This window comes from Salmo trutta, chromosome 19, assembly GCF_901001165.1.
Source record: "Salmo trutta chromosome 19, fSalTru1.1, whole genome shotgun sequence".
Lineage (NCBI taxonomy): Eukaryota > Metazoa > Chordata > Actinopteri > Salmoniformes > Salmonidae > Salmo > Salmo trutta.
The window spans coordinates 27002030-27024748 of NC_042975.1; the positions used below are offsets into that span (position 1 = coordinate 27002030).

Here is a 22719-nt window from a genome sequence, read left to right on the forward strand (position 1 = left end):
ATATATATATATATATATATATATATATATATATATATATATATATATATATATATTTATATTTGTGCATCCATGTCTGTATGAAGACGTAGGAAGCCCTTCTGTGAGTGTTTATGTATACGGTCCATATGTGATAATGTGTAGGTACACTCAGTGTCCCGCTTGTTACACACCCCATTCATGAAAATGGGTCGCTCCTACAGACAGTGAGTCACGTGGCTGTGGCTTGTTATATAAAGCAGACAGGCAGAGGCATTCAGTTACTGTTCTATTGAACGTTACACCTAAGCGACTTTGAGCATGGTATGATCGTCGGTGCCAGGCGTGCCGTTCCAGTATCTCAGAAATGGACAGCCTCCTGGGCTTTTCACACATGACAATGTCTAGTGTTTATCGACAATGGTGCGACAAATAAAAAAACATCCGCTGACTGGCAGTCCTGTAGGCGAAAACAGCTTGTTGATGACAGGTCGAAGGAAAACGGCAAGAATCGTGCAAGCTAACAGGTGGGCCACAAACATGCAAATAACGGTGCAGTACAACAGTGATGTGCCGAATGGTATCTCGAAACACACAACTCGTCTGTCCTTGTCAAGGATGGGCTAATGCAGCAGACGACACACCGGGTTCCACTCCTGTCACTATGAACAAGAAGAAGCGGCTACAGTGGGCACCCGATCACCAACACTGGACAATTGAGGAGTGGAAAAACATTGCCTGGTCCAACGAATCTTGGTTCCTGTTGCGTCATGCTGATGGCTGAGAATTTGGTGTAAGCAGCGGGAGTCCATGGCACCATCCTGCCTGGTTTCAACGGTAAAGACTGGTTGCGGTGGTGTAATGGTGAGGGGAATGTTACTGGTACACGTTAGGTCCCTTAATACCAATTGAGTAACGTTCCCATGCTCCGAAGAATTCAGGCTGTTCTGGAAGGTTACATACACTTAGGTTGGAGTCATTAAAATGTGTTTTTTCAACCACTCCACAAATGTATTGTTAACAAACTATAGTTTTGGCAAGTCAGTTAGGACATCTACTTTGTGCATGACACAAGTCATTTTTCCAGCAATTGTTTACAGACAGATTATTTCACTTATAATTCACTGTACCGCAATTCCAGTAGGTCAGAAGTTTACATACACTAAGTTGACTGTGCCTTTAAACAGCATGGAAAATTCCAGAAAATGATGTCATGGCTTTAGAAGCTTCTGATAGGTTAATTGACATCATTTGAGTCAATTTTAGGTGTACCTGTGGATGTATTTCAAGGCCTACCTTCAAACTCAGTGCCTCTTTGCTTGACATCATAGGAAAATCAAAAGAAATCAGCCAGGACCTCAGGAAAAATATTGTAGACCTCCACAAGTCTGGTTCATCCTTGGGAGCAATTTCCAAACGCCTGAAGGTACCACGTTCATCTGTACGAACAATAGTATGCAAGTATTAACACAATGGGACCACGAAGCCGTCATACATACCGCTCAGGAAGGAGACATGTTCTGTCTCCTAGAGATGAACGTACTTTGGTGCGAAAAGTGCAAATCAATCCCAGAACAACAGCAAAGGACCTTGTGAAGACGCTGGAGGAAACAGGTGCAAAAGTATCTATATCCACAGTAAAACGAGTCCTATATCGACATAACCTGAAAGGCCGCTCAGCAAGGAAGAAGCCACTGCTCCAAAACCACCATAAAAAAAGCCAGACTACGGTTTGCAACTGCACATGGGGACAAAGATCATACTTTTTGGAGAAATGTCCTCTGGTCTGATGAAACAAAAATAGAACTGTTTGGCTATAATGACCATCATTATGTTTGGAGGAAAAGGGGGAGGCTTGCAAGCCGAAGAACACCATCCCAACCGTGAAGCACGGGGGTGGCAGCATCATGTTGTGGGGGTGCTTTGCTGCAGGAGGGTCTGGTGCACTTCACAAAATAGATGGCTACATGAGGAAGGAAAATTATGTGAATATATTGAAGCAACATCTCAAGACATCAGTCAGGAAGTTGAAGCTTGGTCGCAAATGGGTCTTCCAAATGGACAATGACCCCAAGCTGACTTCCAAAGTTGTGCAAAATGGCTTAAGGACAACAAAGTCAAGGTATTGGAGTGGCCATCACAAAGCCCTGACCTCAATCCTATAGAAAATGTGTAGGCAGAACTGAAAAAGCGTGTGCGAGCAAGGAGGCCTACAAACCTGACTCAGTTACACCAGCTCTGTCAGGAGGAATGGGCCAAAATTCACCCAACTTATTGTGGGAAGCTTGTGGATGGCCACCCGAAACATTTGAAGTTAAACAATTTAAAGGCAATGCTACCAAATACTAATTGAGTATGTAAACTTCTGACCCACTGGGAAATAAAAGCTGAAATATACTGCTCAAAAAAATAAAGGGAACACTTAAACAACACATCCTAGATCTGAATGAAAGAAATAATCTTATTAAATACTTTTTTCTTTACATAGTTGAATGTGCTGACAACAAAATCACACAACAATAATCAATGGAAATCCAATTTATCAACCCATGGAGGTCTGGATTTGGAGTCACACTCAAAATTTAAGTGGAAAACCACACTACAGGCTGATCCAACTTTGATGTAATGTCCTTAAAACAAGTCAAAATGAGGCTCAGTGTGTGTGGCCTCCACGTGCCTGTATGACCTCCCTACAACGCCTGGGCATGCTCCTGATGAGGTGGCGGATGGTCTCCTGAGGGATCTCCTCCCAGACCTGGACTAAAGCATCCGCCAACTCCTGGACAGTCTGTGGTGCAACGTGGCGTTGGTGGATGGAGCGAGACATGATGTCCCAGATGTGCTCAATTGGATTCAGGTCTGGGGAACGGGCAGGCCAGTCCATAGCATCAATGCCTTCCTCTTGCAGGAACTGCTGACACACTCCAGCCACATGAGGTCTAGCATTGTCTTGCATTAGGAGGAACCCAGGGCCAACCGCACCAGCATATGGTCTCACAAGGGGTCTGAAGATCTCATCTCGGTACCTAATGGCAGTCAGGCTACCTCTGGCGAGCACATGGAGGGCTGTGCGGCCCCCCAAAGAAATGCCACCCCACACCATGACTGACCCACCGCCAAACCGGTCATGCTGGAGGATGTTGCAGGCAGCAGAACGTTCTCCACGGCGTCTCCAGACTCTGTCACGTCTGTCACGTGCTTAGTGTGAACCTGCTTTCATCTGTGAAGAGCACAGGGCGCCAGTGGCGAATTTGCCAATCTTGGTGTTCTCTGGCAAATGCCAAACGTCATGCACGGTGTTGGGCTGTAAGCACAACCCCCACCTGTGGACGTCGGGCCCTCATACCACCCTCATGGAGTCTGTTTCTGACCGTTTGAGCAGACGCATGCACATTTGTGGCCTGCTGGAGGTCATTTTGCAGGGCTCTGGCAGTGCTTCTCCTGCTCCTCCTTGCACAAAGGCGGAGGCAGCAGTCCTGCTGCTGGGTTGTTGCCCTCCTATAGCCTCCTCCACGTCTCCTGATGTACTGGCCTGTCTCCTGGTAGCGCCTCCATGCTCTGGACACTACGCTGACAGACACAGCAAACCTTCTTGCCACAGCTCGCATTGATGTGCCATCCTGGATGAGCTGCACTACCTGAGCCACTTGTGTGGGTTGTAGACTCCGTCTCATGCTACCACTAGAGTGAAAGCACCGCCAGCATTCAAAAGTGATCAAAACATCAGCCAGGAAGCATAGGAACTGAGAAGTCGTCTGTGGTCCCCACCTGCAGAACCACTCCTTTATTGGGGGTGTCTTGCTAATTGCCTATAATTTCCACCTGTTGTCTATTCCATTTGCACAACAGCATGTGAAATGTATTGTCAATCAGTGTTGCTTCCTAAGTGGACAGTTTGATTTCACAGAAGTGTGATTGACTTGGAGTTACATTGTGTTGTTTAAGTGTTCCCTTTATTTTTTTGAGCAGTGTATATAACTACTATTATCCTGACATTTCACATTCTTAAAATAAAGTTGTGATCCTAACTGACCTAAGACAGGGAATTATTACTAGGATTAAATGTCAAGAATTGTGAAGAACTGAGTTTAAATGTATTTGCCTAAACTGTATGTATGTATGTATGTATGTATGTATGTATGTATGTATGTATGTATGTATGTATGTATGTATGTATGTATGTATGTATGTATGTATGTATGTATGTATGTATGTATTAGGGTTCACTGGTGACCAGTACCCCGGGACTTCCCGACTAAGCTCCTTCGCGTTTCCCGAGAAATATTGATGGGACCTGTGGACCAATAATAATGTAGCACTAATGCAAAAATACATGTGCTAATAGCTGCATGCATGAACCGGACATGTCAACTCTCTGGCTTCATCCATAGCTTACATTAGACCAGTAATCGTAGAGCCTCCCGAGTGGCGCAGTGGTCTAAGAGATTCTGGGTTTGAGTCCAGGCTCTGTCGCAGCCGGCCGCGACCGGGAATCCAACGGGGCGGTGCACAATTGGCCCAGCGTCGGCCAGGTTAGGGGAGGGTTTGGCCAGCAGGGATGTCCCTGTCACATCGCGCACTAGCAACTCCTGTGGCGGGCTGGGCGCAGTGCACGTTGACACGGTCGCCAGGTGCACAGTGTTTCCTCTGACACATTGGTGCTTCAGGGTTAAGTGGGCATTGTGTCAAGAAGCAGTGCGGCTTGGTTGGGTTATGTTTTGGAGGACGCACGGCTCCCCTCCTTCGCCTCTCCCGTACGGGAGTTGCAGCGATGAGACAAGACTAACTACCAATTGGATACCACGAAATTGGGGAGAAAACAGCATAAAAAGAAAAAATAATAATAGAAATAGTCATCACAATGCTAGTAGCCTACCATATTGAGCCTTCTCAATGTAAAGTCTCCAATAGAAAACACCACTTTCTTGCATGACTTCTATAAATTGCATTACTGACTTCTCAAAGCAGTTACTTACTGAAAGCAATCTCCATCTTGTATTCACAAATCTCCAAGCTATCTTTGTGACACTGGCAGTCTCAAAAATATAAACTGCAGCTACTCACTCTTAACAAAATGGCTGGTACATTGTATCCACAAACACGCTCGAGGAAATAGACATTTGCAACATGTCACAATAACAAAAGCGAATCCATGGGTTTGACTAGTCAGATTCGCAGGTATTTGATCAACTGAATCTCCACTACTAGGCCTACCTGCTTGTCTGTCTGTTTAGCGGAGAATCAAATATGTTCCCTGTGACAAAGCTTGCTTAAAGTGGTGAATATCATAAAGTAAAAACAACCTCCTGAAATTCCCCTGATAGCCAGGTGCAAGGGGAGAGAAAGGGGCCAACAAGCCAGCTGACATCTTTCGGTGGTAAGATAAAACAAATGTAATGTTCACTAGTCTGTAGGCTAATAACCTCATATTTTAGGCCTACATTTAAACTAAGCTACATCAACAAATTGTGTGGTGACTGACAGACATTTTCAGTTGATTCAATTGTGACAACTACAACAAGAAACCATTAGATTCCTGTCCATATTTTACGCTGATGTTATGTGCTTTAAAATAGCATTTCCGGTTTGAATGGGAATACCGTGATATGGTTGCAATTTTCCCAGGAAAGAAAATTGGTTGATTTTCTGGAAAATATTCAACCCTAGTGTATGTGTATGAGTGTGCGTGGATGGAGCTGGAGAGCTTCGTGTTGTTTTTTTGCACTCAGCCAGGCAGTATGAGGAGCAGTGATGACTCACTGATGGCTCATCTGGTGAGCTCACAGTGAGGGGGTGGAGGAGAGAGAGAGAACATGTGAGACTAAGGCTCCAGCAACAGCCCTGCACTCCACACACAGTCTCTTCGGGCTCAGGGGTTTGAAAACACGTTGAAAAAGTCCTCATACACGACCCATATCAAAACTACACTCCAACTAGCAATACCCAGGTTGGGACAGAGGGTGTCCAACAAGTCATTGTAATGATAAGATCGATGTAATGATCGAGAGCATCCTGACCGGTTGCATCACCGCCTGGCGTGACAACTGCTCGGCATCCAACCGTAAGGCGCTACAGAGGGTAGTGCGTACGGCCCAGTACATCACTGGGGTCAAGCTTCCTGACATCCAGGAGTTATTATACTATGCATTGTCAGAGGAAAGCCCCCAAAATGTTCAAAGACTCCAGCCACCCTAGTCATAGACTGTTCTCTCTGCTACCGCACAGCAAGCGGTACCGGAGAGCCAAGTCTAGGACCAAAAGGCTCCTTAACAGCTTCTACCCCCAAGCCATAAGACTGCTGAACAATTAATCAAAATGGCCACCCGCACTATTTACAATGACCACCCCACATTTGTTTTTACACTGCTGCTACTTGCTGTTTATTATATATGCATAGTTACTTTACCCCTACCTACATGTACAAATTACCTTGACTAACCTGTACACCCGCACATTAACTCAATACCGGTACCCCCGAATATAGCCTCATTGTTATTTTACTTTATATACATTTTTTACTTTTGTTTATTTGGTAAATATTTTATCTCTTTTTTTTAAATGCATTGTTGGTTTAGGGATTGTAAGTATTTCACGGTAAGGTCTACTACACCTGTTGTATTCGGAGCATGTGACAAATAAAGTTTTATTTGAGGATGTGGATATCATTTCTGCATTTTCCCCCCCAAATAATTGGGTGACTAAAACTAGAGAGAAAGCTCTGTGGTTAAGGGTGACAGTGGCGCTAGGTCACTCACATGGTCTCCTCGTCGATGTCGTTCTCCTCTGTGTTGCTCGTTGCCGTGGAGCTGCCCGAGGTGCTGCTACCGTCCAGAGGGTTCACCTCCTCGTCCCCCGTCAGACAGTCCACTTCCAAGTCCCCGTCAGACAGCTCCTGACCACACCACAACGTTAGCACAGCATTTACATAACAGCATTTAGTGCTTAACCCCTGACACAGCTTTTCCTACTACACTGTGTTTTATCTTCATCTGATAAAATAGTGCATGCTTAAGGTCCCCCGTCAGACAGTTCATGACTATACTTTAACATTAATGCAACATTAGCGCAACGTTCAGACAACATGCAGCCTAGAGCACAGCTGCTGACACAGCAAGCATTTCTCCTGTACTGTGCCCCATCTCCCTCCTGAGACACCTTATGATAATGCATGCTGAGGTCAGCCCTTAAGTAGGACTGGAGACATTTTAGGTGGAAAAAGGGCGGAATGATTAATAAGTGTTTCTGAAATCTAATTTTGTCCAGTGCTATAGACTATTGATGGGTTGTTTTTACAATGCCATACATTTTAATCTGAGACAAATATTATTTGCTTCCTGGATTTTTATGTAACAATGTTTCGACCCCAGTGGTTATGTGAATACAGGGGAGCAACTTTCACTGGGGATGAGGGGGGATATGTCCACCCCACATTCTGAAATTACATTTTTGTCCCAGTTTTATCATTGGAATGTGATACAAAACAAGGCAACGGTGTGCTTTAGGACCCTGCGGACGTCTCTGAGCGGTGTTTATCCGACTGGATAAAATATAAATAAATATATCCTCCCCCATTTCTAAAACCAAAGTTGCTCCCCTGTGTAAATATGAAGGAGACTATCGTATCCACACAACATTTAACTGTTTCGACCATTGGGATCGAGACATACAGAGCTATAAAACTTAAGAGTTTCTAATCGGTGTGTTTGGGTACTATGATCATGTGTTGTGTGCACCATCTTGAATCACAAATATGAACCAATACAGAGTGAACCTCTGTGGTCATCATGAATATGATGACAAAGTGCTAATGTTTGAGTGACTCACATTGGAGTCATCGTGCTGGGTCTTCTCCTCCTCCTCCTCTTCTTCCTCTTTGGTCTCGGTGGCAGTGGTCTGGCAGCCGTCCTCAGCCACGGAACCTTTCCCTGAGCGGGAGTCTCTCTCCGAGGTCGAGGGGCCCAGGCGCCGGTCAGGAGGGGACGAGCTGCGAGACTTTTGCCTACGGAACAGCTCAATGGCCAGCCTCTGACAACGTGGATAAATAATATGCAATGAGTTAACGCAAATCATTTTAGTTTAGATTAATTAGAGATGAATTTGTGGTGATCTAAAACCCACACCTCTTTGAGGTTGTTGATCTGCTGGATGTAGCTGGACTGGGCTGACTCCAGCTGGCTGATGTACCAGTACTGGTCTCTGCACTTCTGGAAGAAAGTGGGCGAACGCACCTGATACCTGTTCAGGAGAGAAAAGTCAACTCAGCAGTCAAAAATGACTTCAATGAAGACACTAAACCCAGAGTTAGAAATGGCATCTTTCTCTCTATTAGTATTATTGGTAACCTGAGGACCAGGGTGTCAGTCTGCATGTTGAGGTAGCCCTCGCTGGCCAACAGGTCCAGTCTGAAGAAGCGATTGTAGCCCCAGCACTCCCCCACCTCAAAGTCTGATGCAAACTCCCTGATGATGTTCTTAGTGGGGTCGCTGGAGGCCTGGTGGACCATCTCCACACGGTACTCATATCTATAGACACAGAAAATACACACGTTGAAGGTGACAAATTCAAGTGAAAACTTCAATTCAAAGAAAGAGAATGACAATCATTTTACAAAAACATACTTTGATGTTTCAGGGAGTCCTGCAGATAGTTCCAAGAAAACGGACAGATAGTTGCCGCGCACCACACCGTTGCCATCCTGAAGGGAAAAACAAACACACAATATAGCTGCAAGCAGCAAGCAGGGGTTCAAGCTGGATCGGATTTATCTCTAGAGAAACTGTGCAATGTTCACATTGAGTTGACAGAGAAAAACTTAAAACTGAATTCAAATAATTGAACCGACATCGGTCAATTAGTTGTTAAAAACTAATTTTGGTTAATTGAGCAGCACCAGTTTTCAAAATGAAATACTTTACACGTCTTCTTCTCCAGAACCAAATGGACCGATTGGTACATAGCATCTATGTACCCATGTCTTCAAACCCTATATTTTCCAGGACTCCAGCTCAAACAATATGGCCGCTATGAGCCAATGAGCTTGCATGAATGTTTTTTTCCTGTCCAACAGCGCTACAATGTGGCCAATCTGAACCATACTTTACAGCTTAGCTAGACTCATATCCCTGAACATGGTTGCCAAATTTCATCACTCTGACTCAAACAGATCAAGAGATATAAACATGTGCCCGTTATAGCATCATCGTGTGGTCGATCTGAATGTGCTTGCCTATGTTTGGGACATATGTACCAAGTTGTTACAATACGATCATCAGTGTCTGATTTATATGCATTTATGTGCCAGACCATGCCCACAATAATGTTTATTGGTCAAGTTGTTTGATATACTAGTGTGTTATTTAGCATTAAGAGACCTTGGTCCATAGAGGTCATACATCAAGTTTTGTGCAGATCGGTCATTCTTTTTCTCCAAAACCGCAAGGCTGATCGGCACCAAATGTGGTATATATCATCTATCTTCAAACACAATATTTTCCAAGACTCTTGCTCAAACAATATGGCCGCAATAAGCTTGCATTAATTATTATTTGTCCAACAGCACCCACATGCGGCCAAACTGAACCATACTTTACAGATTAGCTAGACTCATAGCATGTGTGCCAAATTTCATCACCGAGCCAAACAGATCGAGAGATATAAACATGTGCCGTTATAGCTCCAACACGGTCGATCTGCATATGCTTGCATATGTTGAGTCTTGACAGTGTTTTGAACATGTGTACCAAGTTTGGTTACAATACAAGTATTAATATCTGATTGATATGCATTAATGTGCCAGGCAACACTCACATGAACGTTTATTGGTCAGTAGCACCATGTTGTTCGACATGCTAGTCTGGAAAATATTCAGTTGAGACCTTGGTCCATAGATGCCATGTGAAGGTTAATCCAGATTGACCCAGTGGTCCTGGAGGATATGTGATTTAAGTGTTTTTCACAAAATTCAAAATGCTGTAAAATCCATTATGACAGACCTTTTGGGTCCTTGAGGCAAATTTGTTCCTTGTGAGAAGAGGGACCTATGTACTGAATTCCAGGACCCTAGGTTATATGGGGTGAGGCGCAGGACCTTTCAGAGTACGCAATTTCAAGCGCCTGTTATAGCACCACCTTGTGGCCAATTGGCATTTATCTACATGTCAAGTTGCACTCTCTGCCTTACCATCTCACAGGAATTTGGCATGTTACATTTCCCTTGTAAGAAAAACCGGTATTATAATAATAAAACAGAAGAAACCAGCTTCACTGCTTGAACCCGTACGCCAAGAAATACAACAGGGGTTCATCAGGTTCGCTGCTTGAAACCCTAATTATGATGAACATTAAACCAGAGAGTTTTTCACAATCTCCAATATTGACCACTTAGTTGTGAAAAAGGTGACATATCAAATCTAGTAGTTAGAGTAAGACACGAACATAAGAGATCATTAGTAGTTTAGTAGCAATTACTACTAAGTATTAGAGAACAAACAATTGTTGGTGTCTACTCACTGGATAAACCTTGAGTCTCCAGCAGATGCCAGATATCTGGAGTGGGGGGCTATAGACGGGATCTGCCCTCTGTCTCAGGGTGCTGTAAGGACAACACAACACACAGGCAGAAAAACAAGTCAGATAAGAGGAACCCATTCATTAAAAAATACAATTTCAACTGCTTCTTGGTGAAGTGTCACAACGAGAGAGAAATTGCTCATCATGGGCCAACTTGTCCCTGGTTGCCTTAATTAGCAGCTAGAACGTAAGCACTTAATCAGAGCCTTGGACCTGGCAACCCAAAATAAAGTATGAGCAACCCAATGGGGTGCTTTGTACTATTTTCCAAGAAACGGAAGCTAAAACGTTGTTCAAAGACTGTCGATTTCTATTCCTTGTGCATACACAAGCTCATATCCAAACATTTTCAAGACTACCTGAAGTTGGCCAGAACAAAAGTGCTTGAGTCATAGGCAGGAACCAGCTCACTGTGGAGAGAGAGAAAGTTGTTCCGTAATTTCACTTCTCAATGTCATGAAATATCCATTAAAAGCATAACAATATCTTGCTGCATTATGAATAATCCAAAATGGAAATGTATATCTAACAATACAAAATTGAACTGAACATCTATATCTAAAAGTGGATCCTCCTTTCTCTGACGACAATTTAAAAAAACAGCTACAACAGTCTAAAAAGAGGGTCCAGAGCATTTTTTTTTCTCAAATCAAGCTCTCTAGTCACAGGATCTGTGGTTTAGTACAGTACCTAGGGAGGTGTGCAGGTACAGTAGAATGGGTTTAGTGAAGTAGGTTTAGTTAGTATGTTACCTGGTGAAGTCTGGGGGGACTGGAGTGGTGACAAAGGACTGCATGGGCTTGCGGTGAACCTGCTGGAACATCAGCAGGATCTCTGGGCTCTTGGATATCAACTCGCTCTTACTGCAGGAGCGTAGCTGTAGGACATAGAACCACACACAATTGAAGAGCTTTGCAGAGAAACACCTGACCACCACTCCCCCTTCACCCCCACTCTTAACGCATCTCATTTCACTGGAGGCATGACGCACTCAAGGTAAAGTTTGACAGGCGATTTAAAAGCCAAGGTTGTGACTTCAGAGGTGAATTCATAAGAAAACACCTGTGTGAAGGTTTGAGAACAGCTGCTTGTTTATCCTCAAATGACTATGCAAAAAGCATTAAAAGACCCTAAGAAAAGTCCTGAAAGATTTACATGGCAGAATGTGTGAACTGTGTGACTAACAGTTAAAGCCAGGACACCCATTCTCTCAGGCCACTGGTGACCATTGAATTCAGGCTCAGTTTTGAAATACAGAAATCTCTGGACTATGAAATGGGCAGGATCATCAAGCTCTTGTCAATCGTTGACTCATCTCACCATAAAATCTTGGTGTTTTTCACAAGTTTCAAGTCAGGGCGAACGGACTTGGTTTCTTAAAGTTTCAAATCAGTTCGCTCAGAAAACAAAAAGTGAATCTCAGTAGTCTGAAGTTGCTTCCTATCCTTTTCTCCCTGCACTGATGTGAAAGAACTGGACAGCTGAGAAAGCACATCGTGGTCATGAACATCACTGCTTTGATGCAAGTGCAGATGAAGAGGATATGAAAAGACAGAAAGCCTCGACAATTGGTGGCTCAGTGACTCCTCTCGATCAGCTTCCTGCTACCCAGAGTGCTGTGCAGTGTGGCGTGACAGACTGCCACCGAAAACACTCACTTCCCACTCTCCTCCTAAACACCTGCCCCCACAAACCACAAGACAACACAGTATGTCCTGCAAGAAACACACCCTCTCAAGCAGGTACGACACATTCCAATCCACTTGTAGTGCTACCTATGGCGTTCCCATTGAACTTCTGGGTTATTGGTGTTAAATCTTTTTAAAGTGGTACACTGTATACTGGTATGGTACAAGTCCACATACCTGATGTTCCACCTCCTGCAGGAGAGACTCCAGTAGCTCAGTCTCTTGGGTGAGGGAGGTCTTCTGACCTGTTGTGAAAGGACATTTTCATTTAAAAATAATATTTTAGTGACATAGAAGGGCATTACAGTGACAAGAGAGAAACACGAATGGTGTCATGAAACTTGCGTACCCATGAGGGTGATGAGTTTGTTTTTGAGCTGGTTGTCGAGACGGGCAATCATCATCTCTACTGCATTACGTATCTCTCGCACTCGCTCGTCTTTGGCCCCTCGCACTGCTTCCACGTTCCTCTCCTGAGAGAACCAGAAAACATATGTTGAATTAAGGCAGACGGTTGCGGCGTTGTAATGTATTTTGGTGGAACGGTAACTTCATCTGTCATCACAGAGGATAGAGTAGAGGAGGTATCCCATCACAACAGAGGCGAATTAGCTGTAGTGCCCTTGTGCCATCTAGTGGCAAAATTCAGCAGTGTGCAGTAGTGATATTGATACTATTTTCTCATGTGTGCTTCTAACCAAGCTAAAAATAAAAAATACACAGTGCCCCTCACCACCTCCTGCACCAGGCTGATGAGCTCCATGAGGCGGCGGCGGAGCTTGGCCACCTCCTCGTTCACCTTGGACACGTGCTGCTCGTAGATCTCAGCCAGAGGCTTGAAGGTGTGGCCGCCATGCTTGGGGAAGGAAAAGGGGTGTAGATCAAAATACAGGAATGGACTGACTGAGCACTTGTTTTGTTACACCAAAGGGATGTGGGGCTTGACTGAGAATATTTCTCTGTGGGCCACTAATAAAGGAATTCTATATCTTGATGATAATAATCAATACGCCTTGACTAATGCCCAAGGTTTGTAAGACAATGGGTTAAATAATTAGGCAAGGACTCAGCTTTCTGCAAAAGGTTTCTGTAGCTTTATTCAGAGAACATTCTGAGGTCAGGATAACAAAACAGTCAATATATAGTTCTTGCTTTCTTACGCACATGCATTTACACACAAACTGTTGGTGACCTGCATCCCCCTTTGACTTCCCACACTGTTTATCACTATCCAGCTCAGCCTGTTCCTTTCCCTCAAGGTTAGGAACCCCTTGAAGATTCTACTCCCTTTACCATCTGGCTCCTCTGTTCCCATGGGCACACTAAATACTCACACACATTTCTTACCCTCTACAGCCTCTACTAGATTTTCTGGGACTAATCAGACCAATCGATCACTACATTGATCATTACATTGATTATTCATTAACCATGCTGTATGACTAATAATTCATCATGGTTTATTGATTAATTTACCTTTATTAGATCATTCTCTTATCAGCCACTTACCATGCCTCCCCACAGAGCACACTGGTGGCAGATGCACTTCTTACAGGTCCAGCAGAACACACTGAGTTTCTCATGGTGGTTCTCACACCTGTAGACAAGCCATAGACAACTGACACATCCAGACCCTGTGGAATCTCTTTTCAACACATTTTCTGTCAAATTATGCAGCTTTCCATCCAACCTTTTATGCGAGTAAAGTACATGTCGAACAAACAAAAAAGTCACGACAGGCCTGATGGAAATTCAAACATGTCGGTAAACTTTCCAAATGTCAAACAAAACAAAATACGCTTGACAATGTGGGCAATTTTTTTGCTGGTGAAATAGATTATGCAACAAGTGCTTCCTTCTATAGCTAGAGGACTCCTGATATCTCCAGGAGTGAGAAGAAAAATGTGCGTCTTTATCTGTTGTCAAGTACTCTCTTTTTGCTAGCTAGGGCATCTATTTTAAGTGCTCCCTGTCTTCGCAGTAGCCTACTTGGTGTGTGAACTGCGACTGCTCAAAACTTGCAGATGATTGTTGACACATCTAAGGGGCAGGACAATTTGTGACTTGTTTTGGTAATCAGTGGTTGTATTGGAGGGGGAGTGGTTTCTCCTCTCCTTGGAAAATCAGCAATTAGTGTTAGTACTTCAGTCTCCCCTGTTTTCCCAACGGCAGCTGTAAGCGGCGGTCGTGTCAGTCTCGTCGCGAAACAAAGACTGCTCTGCCAAGTTGTTCGGGAAAGGCTCCACACCACTCTCTCGCTTGAGAATCTTACCAAGTTATTTTCTGATGATCTCATTTAGCTCTTTTGTAGCTTTGGCAACTATGCATGTTTTCTATTCCATGTTCGCTCCTCTCCCTGTAGGCTTTACAGACTCCTCCCCCCCCACTTGGCTTCAACCCTTCTAATATAGTGTACCCTGGGTTGTGCACGCAGGTGGAATTCCGGGTCCCTGGCAGCGTTTGGAACTGCCGATTTGCGGCCAAGAGAGCCAAGTTCATCTCACCCTATGCTGCCCTTCAATCCCTTGACTTTTTGGTCCTGACAGAGACATGGATCACCCCAGAGATCACTGCTACTCCAGCTGCTCTCTTCATCTGACTACGTTTTTTCTCATAGTCCAAGAGCATCTGTTCGTTGCGGTAGCAGCATGGGGGCATTCATTTCTCCTAACTGGAGATTCTCTTTTTCCCCTCCCTCACCTGTCCATCTCATTTGAATGCCATGCTGTCACTTGTCCACTCAAGCTTAACATGGTTGTCATCTATCGCCCACCAAGTGCACTTGGAGAGTTCCTCAATGAGCTTGACATCTTGATAAGCTCATTTCCTGACGATGGCTCACTGCTCTTAGTACTTGGCAACTTCAACCTCCCGATGTATGCCTTTCATTTCTTTCGAACGCTCTCTTTCCCCTCCTTGCCTTTTGACCTCACCCTTTTCCAATCCCTTCCAACTCACAAGGCAAGCAATTTGCTTGACCTCATGTTTACTAGTGGCTGTTAGCCTACTAATCTCACTACAACTCCCTCCCCCAGGTCTCTGATCACTACTTTGTTTCCTTCACTGTCTCCCTTTCCTAGCCACTCAGCCTCTTCGACCCTACCCTCCTCCCTTATGACTTGCACTGGAAAACTAAACTTTCGGAGGACCTATCATCCTTTCACTCTCTCCTCTCTACCTTCTCTTGCTCTGCATCTGTTGCTAAAGCCACTATCACTCTACATTTCAAGCTTCTTCCTTTAACCCCAGGAAACTCTTTTCCACGTTCTCTTCACTCCTTAAATCCTACACCCCTCACTCCCTGTGGATGACTGTCAACCACTGAAAAGGTTGACGACATCCGCTCCTCAATCACAGCCTATTGAGTCCACTGGTCCCACTCACACGGCACTACCCTACGCCTTCACCTCCTTCTCCCCACTCTCTCCAGATGAAATATTGTGACTGAGGTCTGGCCACCCGACAACCTGCCAGCTTGACCCCATCCCCTCCTACAGACCATCTCTGGAGACCTAATTCCATTCATCATTTCTCTCATCCCTGACCACTGGCTGCGTCCCCTCTGACTTCAAAATGGCCAGAACGCTCCCCTCAAAACCAACACTCGAGTCGTGACGCAAAAAAACTACGGACCTGTATCCCTTTTTCAAAATACTTGTGTGCTGCCTCTGATCAACTCTTATCTCTCTCAGAATGCTCTTCTTGACGTTGGGCCAGTAACCGAAAGGTTGCTAGATCGAATCCCCGAGCTGACAAGGTAAAAATCTGTCGTTCTGCCCCTGAACAAGGCAGTTAACCTACTGTTCCTAGGCCTTCATTGTAAATAAGAATTTGTTCTTAACTGACTTGCCTAGTAAAATAAAAAGTCAGGCTTCATGACGGGTCACTCAACCGAGACTGATCCTCTGCGTGGAGGCTCTCTGCACTGCCAAAGCGGACTCTGTTCTCATCCTCCTAGATCTATCCACTGCCTTTGACACCATGAACCATCAGATCCTCCTCTTGACCCTCAGGGCTGGACGTCTCCAGCACTGCACACCCTTGGATTGCATCGTACCTGGCAGGCCGCTCCAACCAGGCAACGTGGAGAGGATCTGTGTCTGCACCACATTCTCACTACTGGTGTCCCCCAGGGCTCGGTTCTAGGCCTTCTCTCTATACACCAAGTCACTCGGCTCCGTAATATCCTCACATGGGGTCTCCTATCATTGCTATGCGGATGACTCAACTACTTTTCTCCTTCCGCCCTTCTGACACCCAGGTGACGAGACGCATCACTGCGTGCCTGGCAGATATCTCAGATTGGATGTCAGCACACCACCTCAAGCTCGAAAAGACTGAGCTGCTCTTCCTCCCGAGGAAAGCCTGCCTGCTCAAAGACCACTCCATCATAGTTGACTTCTCCACAGTGTCGCCCTCCCAGAGTGCTAAGAACCATGGCATGACCCTGGACAACACCCTGTGGTTCTCTGCAAACATCAAAGCAGTACCACGCTCCTGCAAGTTCAAGCTCTACAACCCTACCTCAGTCAGTCCTAATCCAGGCACTTGTCATCTCCAGTCTGGACTACTGCAACTGGCTGTTGGCTGGGCTCCCCGCTTGTGCCATCAAACCCTTGCAACTTATCCAGAATGCTGCAGCCCGCCTTGTTTTCAACCTTCCCAAGTTCTCCCATGTCACCCAGCTCCTCCACACACTCCATTGGCTTCCAGTCAAAGGTCACATCCACTACAAGACCATAGTGCCTGCCTACAGAGCAACAAGAGGAACTGCCCCTCCCTGCCTACGGTGCAACAAGAGGAACTGCCCCTCCCTACCTTCAGGCTATGCTCAAACCCTACACCTCAACCCGAGCTCTCAGTTCTGCCACCTCTGGTCTCTTGGCCCTCCCATCCCCACAGGAAGGCAGCTCCCACTCTGCCCAGTCCAAGCTCTTCTCTGTCCTGGCACACCAATGATGGAGCCAGCTTCCCCCTGAAGCTAGGACAGTAGTGTCCCTGCCCATCTTCCAAAAACACCAGAAAACCCTACCTCTACAAAAAGTATCTTATACGACTAAGTGCTTTTTTTGTGCACTGCGTCATGACACCCTTTTTATCCGCAACAAGTTTGTTTGAATGGAACACAACTCGTGGGAAAACAGTTTTTATGCCGATTTTAGAATATTCACATGAAAATCTGTTGCAAATTGGATGGAAACCTAGAACCAAACAACAAGCCCTTTATAAACTCAGCCCACTTTACAATGTGCTGGGCTTTTCACATTTCCAAGCTGAAAGGACACATTGTTCTAGGTTGCTTTTGCCTCATACTGCATTTAGTTTAAATGGGGCCCAGGTTGTGTTTGAGGTCTTCAATTCTAACAGAAATATAGGGTATGGATAGAGAGGGGGAGCGAGGGCAGAGAGAAAGAAAGAAAGCTGTGGTAGTGATGAATGGGTCAAAGGGGAGCGAGGGATGGAAAGGAGGGATGCTGGGGCTCACTTGTCCTTGTCGTTCTCCTCGTGTTTGGAGAGATTGCAGAGCTGCAGGGTGTCCAGCTGCTGGGTAACCTCTTCAGCCCAGCGGCAGTTCACCAACTCCCGCAGCTGCAGTGGTGCCCTGGAAACAGACAGACACACAAGGTCATACACAGATACAGACATGATCGGTCTTGATACAGATCTCCAAGTTCAGTATTACTTAAGATTTCTTTAAAAAAAAAAATATTTTAGCATCATTAATTGATACTGGCACTAGATCCGTCCTCACTGTGAATTTTGGGGGAAATCTATACTTTATTCCCTCGAATTACTCTTAACTCTGCTGCCTGACTTCAAAAAAGGTTGTTCTGGAACATAAATCAGTAGTAGGCTAACCCCCGCAGCATTTAGCCTAGCGGTTAGAGCGTTGGGCCAGTAACTGAAAGGTCGCTGTTTCGAACCCGAGCCAGCATGGTTGAAAAATCGGCCGTTCTGCCCTTGAGCAAGGCAGCTAACTCCCAACAACAATTGCTCCCCAGGCACCGAATAACATGGATGTCAATTAAGGCAGCCCCCGTACCTCTCTGATTCAGAGGGGTTGGGTTAAATGCGGAAGACACATTTAGGTTGAGCAACTGACTAGGTATCCCCCCCTTTCCCTAGTCCCTGCCAGGAATACTAAGTACTGTGTTCAAACACAGAAGGGCTTACCGACAGTGTGGGCATTGGGCTCTCTGCTCAGTCAACCAGCGCTGTCAATAGAAGAGATTACATGTCAGCATTGCAGATGAGGTTGTAACACTGTATAGATTTTTACAGGATGCCTAACACCCATGACTGCCTCGATTTCCTATATTTGTAGCCTGACACTTCAAAGTAAACACTGTAATGAGAATTGTTCTATACATTAAAATCATAGTAAAATGACAGTGGAATATTGGTTTTCCCTTAGACAAGAAAAATTGGTTACTAAAGCTTATGCTTATAATTCACTAATGCTGTCAGTTATTTACATTTTAGTCATTTAGCAGACGCTCTTATCCAGAGCGACTTACAGTAGTGAATGCAAACATTTCATTTAATTTCATGCATTTTTTTTATTTTATTTTTATTTTTTTGTACTGGCCCCCCATTGGAATCAAACCCACAACCCTGGTGTTGCACACACCATGCTGGCGTTGCAAACACCATGCTCTACCAACTGAGCCACAGGGAAGGCCAGTTATAAGTATGATTGTTCAGACTGAGGCATTTTAAGGCCTGTAGAGTTTCCCCTCACATCACAGCTGTGAAGTGTTACGCTAACAAGCTAGTCTCGTTGCCCGTGGCGACATGTCACTCACCCGTATGCAGCTGAAGCAGCAGAGTTTAGAGCAGTGGGGGCAGAGCCGAGCATCCCGCAGCTTCTCCATACAGATGAAACAGCGGAACACCTCCGCAATACTCTGTGTGGCAAGATTGTAGTCTTAAATATTATCAAAGCAAGACTGGAACCATTATACACTTGGACAGGAATCAATAGGCTCAAATGTGGTGTATGATACATTACATTAATAAAGGCCCAACTTTAAATATTTTCTGTATATTTAGAAACAGTCAACTGTCTTCACTGACATTTTCAACATGTCCCTGATTGAGTCTCTAATACCAAAATGTTTCAAGCAGACCACCATAGTCCCTGTGCCCAAGAACACCAAGGCAAACTGCCTAAATGACTACAGACCCGTAGTACTCTCATCCGTAGCCCTGAAGTGCTTTGAAAGGCTGGTAATGGCTCACATCAACACCATTATCCCAGAAACCCTAAACCCACTCCAATTTGCATAACGCCCAAACAGATCCACAGATGATGCAATCACTATTGCACTCCACACTGCCCTTTCTCACCTGGACAAAAGAAACACCTATGTGAGAATGCTATTCATTGACTACAGCTCAGCATTCAACACCACAGTGCCCTCAAAGCTCATCACTAAGCTAAGGATCCTGGGACTAAACACCTCCCTCTGCAGTTGGATCCTGGACTTCCTGACGGGCCGCCCCCAGGTGGTGAGGGTAGGTAGCAACACATTGCCACACTGATCCTCAACACTGGAGCCCCTCAGGGGTGTGTGCTCAGTCCCCTCTTGTACTCCCTGTTCACCCATGACTGCATGGCCAGACACAACTTCAACACCATCATTAAGTTTGCCGACAACACAAAAGTGGTAGGCCTGATCACCGAAGAGACAGCCTATAGGGAGGATGTCAGAGACCTGGCCGGGTGGTGCCAGAATAACAACCTATCCCTCATCGTAACCAAGACTAAGGAGAGGATTGTGGACTACAGGAAAATGAGGACCGAGCACACCCCCATTCTCATTGACGGGGCTGTAGTGGAGCAGGTTGAGAGCTTCAAGTTCCTTGGTGTCCACATCAACAACACACTAGAATGGTCCAAACACACCAAGACAGTCGTGAAGAGGGCACAACAAAGCCTATTCCCACTCAGGAAACTAAAAAGATTTGGCATGGGTCCAGATTCTCAAAAGGTTCTACAGCTGCACCATCGAGAGCATCCTGACTGGTTGCATCACTGCCTGGTACGGCAACTGCTCGGCCTCCGACCACAAGGCACTACAGAGGGTAGTGCGTACGGCACAGTACATCACTGGGGCTAAGCTGTCTGGCATCCAGGACCTCTACACCAGGCAGTGTCAGAGGAAGGCCCTAAAAATTGTCAAAGACCCCAGCCATAAACTGTTCTCTCTACTACCGCATAGCAAGCCTAGGACAAAAAGGCTTCTCAACAATTTTTACCCCCAAGCCATAAGACTCCTGAACAGGTAATCAAATGGCTACCCGGACTATTTGCATTGTGTGCCCCCCCCCCACCCCTCTTTTACGCTGCTGCTACTACTCTGTTTATCATATATGCATAGTCACTTTAACCATATCTACATGTACATACTACCTCAATCAGCTCGACTAGCGGGTGCCTGTATATAGCCTCGCTACTGTATATAGCCTCGCTACTGTTGTTTTTATTTCTTTACATACCTATTGTTCACCTAATACCTTCATTTGTTTAGAAATTGCACTGTTGGTTAGAGCCTGTAAGTAAGCATTTCACTGTCAGGTCTACACCTGTTGTAGTCGGCGCACGTGACAAATAAACTTTGATTTGATTTGAGCACAATGAGCACAGGGGAGCTCAGTCATAGGCAAGGAAGCAGGAATCAATTCTCATTTGGTACAATTGCTGCACAATCCGATGTAAATTACTGCCTGCTGGGGTGAGCTATATTTGGAACCCATATCCCAGTCTAATGCCAACGTTGGCTGAGAGCAAAATCTCTAGTCTAGTGATATGTCCTGAGCTCAAGATTGCTTGCATCCATCCATCCATCAGTTAAGGGAATTTTCTAGTTAGAGCAGCATGTCAAATTGTTCACTCAAATGTCATAGAGATGGGTCTTTATCTAAAAGCTACAATGGGGTAACCAGTGACATACATGTGCATTTATACTGATGTGTAAAATGTAAACACACCTCAACACTTTGTTCATCCATCTCAGCCAGTATGCTTTTCTTCAAATGGAGGAAATTGGGTGAAATCTCAATCCAATACCTATTTTCATGGAGAGAAAGAAAACAGTAGCGTCAAACGAAAATGTAGATAAAGGTCCAGTCAAAAAGTGTTTTCTTGTCATTTCCAACGCATGAAATAATTAGTTCACGATATTAAGCTAATATTATTGCAATAACTTCTAACGGACAATTCATTTTGGCTGTGTGACAGGTTATTTTGGCTCTGTATGACAGGTTAGCTAACGTTAACTAGTAACGTTAGCTGATTATGATAGCTAGCTAGCTAACGTTAGATAGCTGGTTACCTTACCTTCTCAGATGCTAGCTGGCTTAGCTAGCTATTTCTTCTTTCTTCAGAAAGGCATTGATAACATCTCTGATAATACACGCAGATGTTCCACTATTATTTTGGATGTGTGAAATTGGTAGCGTCAACTAGCCTGATTCCTAACATCTACTGTATAACAAACGAGTTAGCATTAAGCATCGCGCTAACATGGCCCATCACTAGCTAGCAGCCCAATTGACAGACAGCTAAATTGCCTCCACTGTAAATATCAAATTCATACAGTAGACAGGCTTCATTAAATGATACGCTTGCACGCAAAACTAGCATAGTTTTTGCAACCCGTGGCTACATTTGTTTTTCTTCCATGATGCAGGCTATAATCTGCTGCAGCTACATATCATATCACCATTGGAGACCATTTCCATGTTTATCGCGAGCTCTTCACAGATTGCTTCAACCAATGTAAAACAGCTGAAGCGGTGGAAGGTGGGACCTTTCTCACAATTATCCAATGAGCAATGGCCCGTATAAATATGAGAAGGGTAATTCGACACACCCATACATGTTATAAAAGCAATCTCTACAAGAAAGTGGGAAGACAAACAGTAACAAAATAATATGAAATCTTATTCTCCCAATGCATTCCTTCCTTCTAAACTCAGCAAAAAAAGAAAACGTCCCTTTTTCAGGACCGTGTCTTTCAGAGATAATTCGTAAAAATCCAAATAACTTCACAGCTCTTCATTGTAAAGGGTTTAAATACTGTTTCCCATGCTTGTTCAATGACCTATAAACAATTAATGAACACATACCTGTGGAACGGTAGGCAATTAAGGTCACAGTTATGAAAATGTAGGACACTAAAGAGGCCTTTCTACTGACTCTGAAAAACACCAAAAGAAAGATGCCCAGAGTCCCTGCTCATCTGCATGAACATGCCTTAGGCATGCTGCAAGGAGGAATGAGGACTGCAGATGTGGCCAGGGCAATAAATTGCAATGTCCGTACTGTGAGACGCCTAAGACAGTGCTACAGGGAGACAGGACGGACAGCTGATCGTCCTCGCAGTGGCAGACCACATGTAACAACACCTGCACAGGATCGGTACATCCGAACATCACACCCAGGTACAGGATGGCAACAACAACTGCCCGAGTTACA

The 22719-nt window shown here is 44.8% G+C and overlaps 1 protein-coding gene across 2 annotated transcripts in view; it reads right to left on the reverse strand.

Annotated features, from left to right (window-relative positions):
- LOC115154261 (E3 ubiquitin-protein ligase TRIM37) overlaps nt 1–22021 on the reverse strand; it is a 33540-nt gene extending 11519 nt beyond the window's left edge. For both annotated transcript variants that reach the window (XM_029700300.1, XM_029700299.1), the window contains exons 1-17: nt 21580–22021; nt 21231–21309; nt 19043–19144; nt 18411–18451; nt 17722–17838; nt 13746–13833; nt 12970–13092; nt 12586–12709; nt 12414–12481; nt 11301–11425; nt 10908–10958; nt 10489–10570; nt 8598–8674; nt 8322–8501; nt 8100–8214; nt 7804–8004; nt 6735–6871 (exon numbers count right to left, since the gene is read on the reverse strand). In XM_029700300.1, the coding sequence (XP_029556160.1) occupies nt 6735–6871; nt 7804–8004; nt 8100–8214; nt 8322–8501; nt 8598–8674; nt 10489–10570; nt 10908–10958; nt 11301–11425; nt 12414–12481; nt 12586–12709; nt 12970–13092; nt 13746–13833; nt 17722–17838; nt 18411–18451; nt 19043–19144; nt 21231–21251 (1652 nt within the window). In that variant the 5' untranslated portion in view covers nt 21252–21309; nt 21580–22021. The remainder of the gene's footprint in view (nt 1–6734; nt 6872–7803; nt 8005–8099; nt 8215–8321; nt 8502–8597; nt 8675–10488; nt 10571–10907; nt 10959–11300; nt 11426–12413; nt 12482–12585; nt 12710–12969; nt 13093–13745; nt 13834–17721; nt 17839–18410; nt 18452–19042; nt 19145–21230; nt 21310–21579) is intronic.
- Nucleotides 22022–22719: the final 698 nt, after the last annotated feature.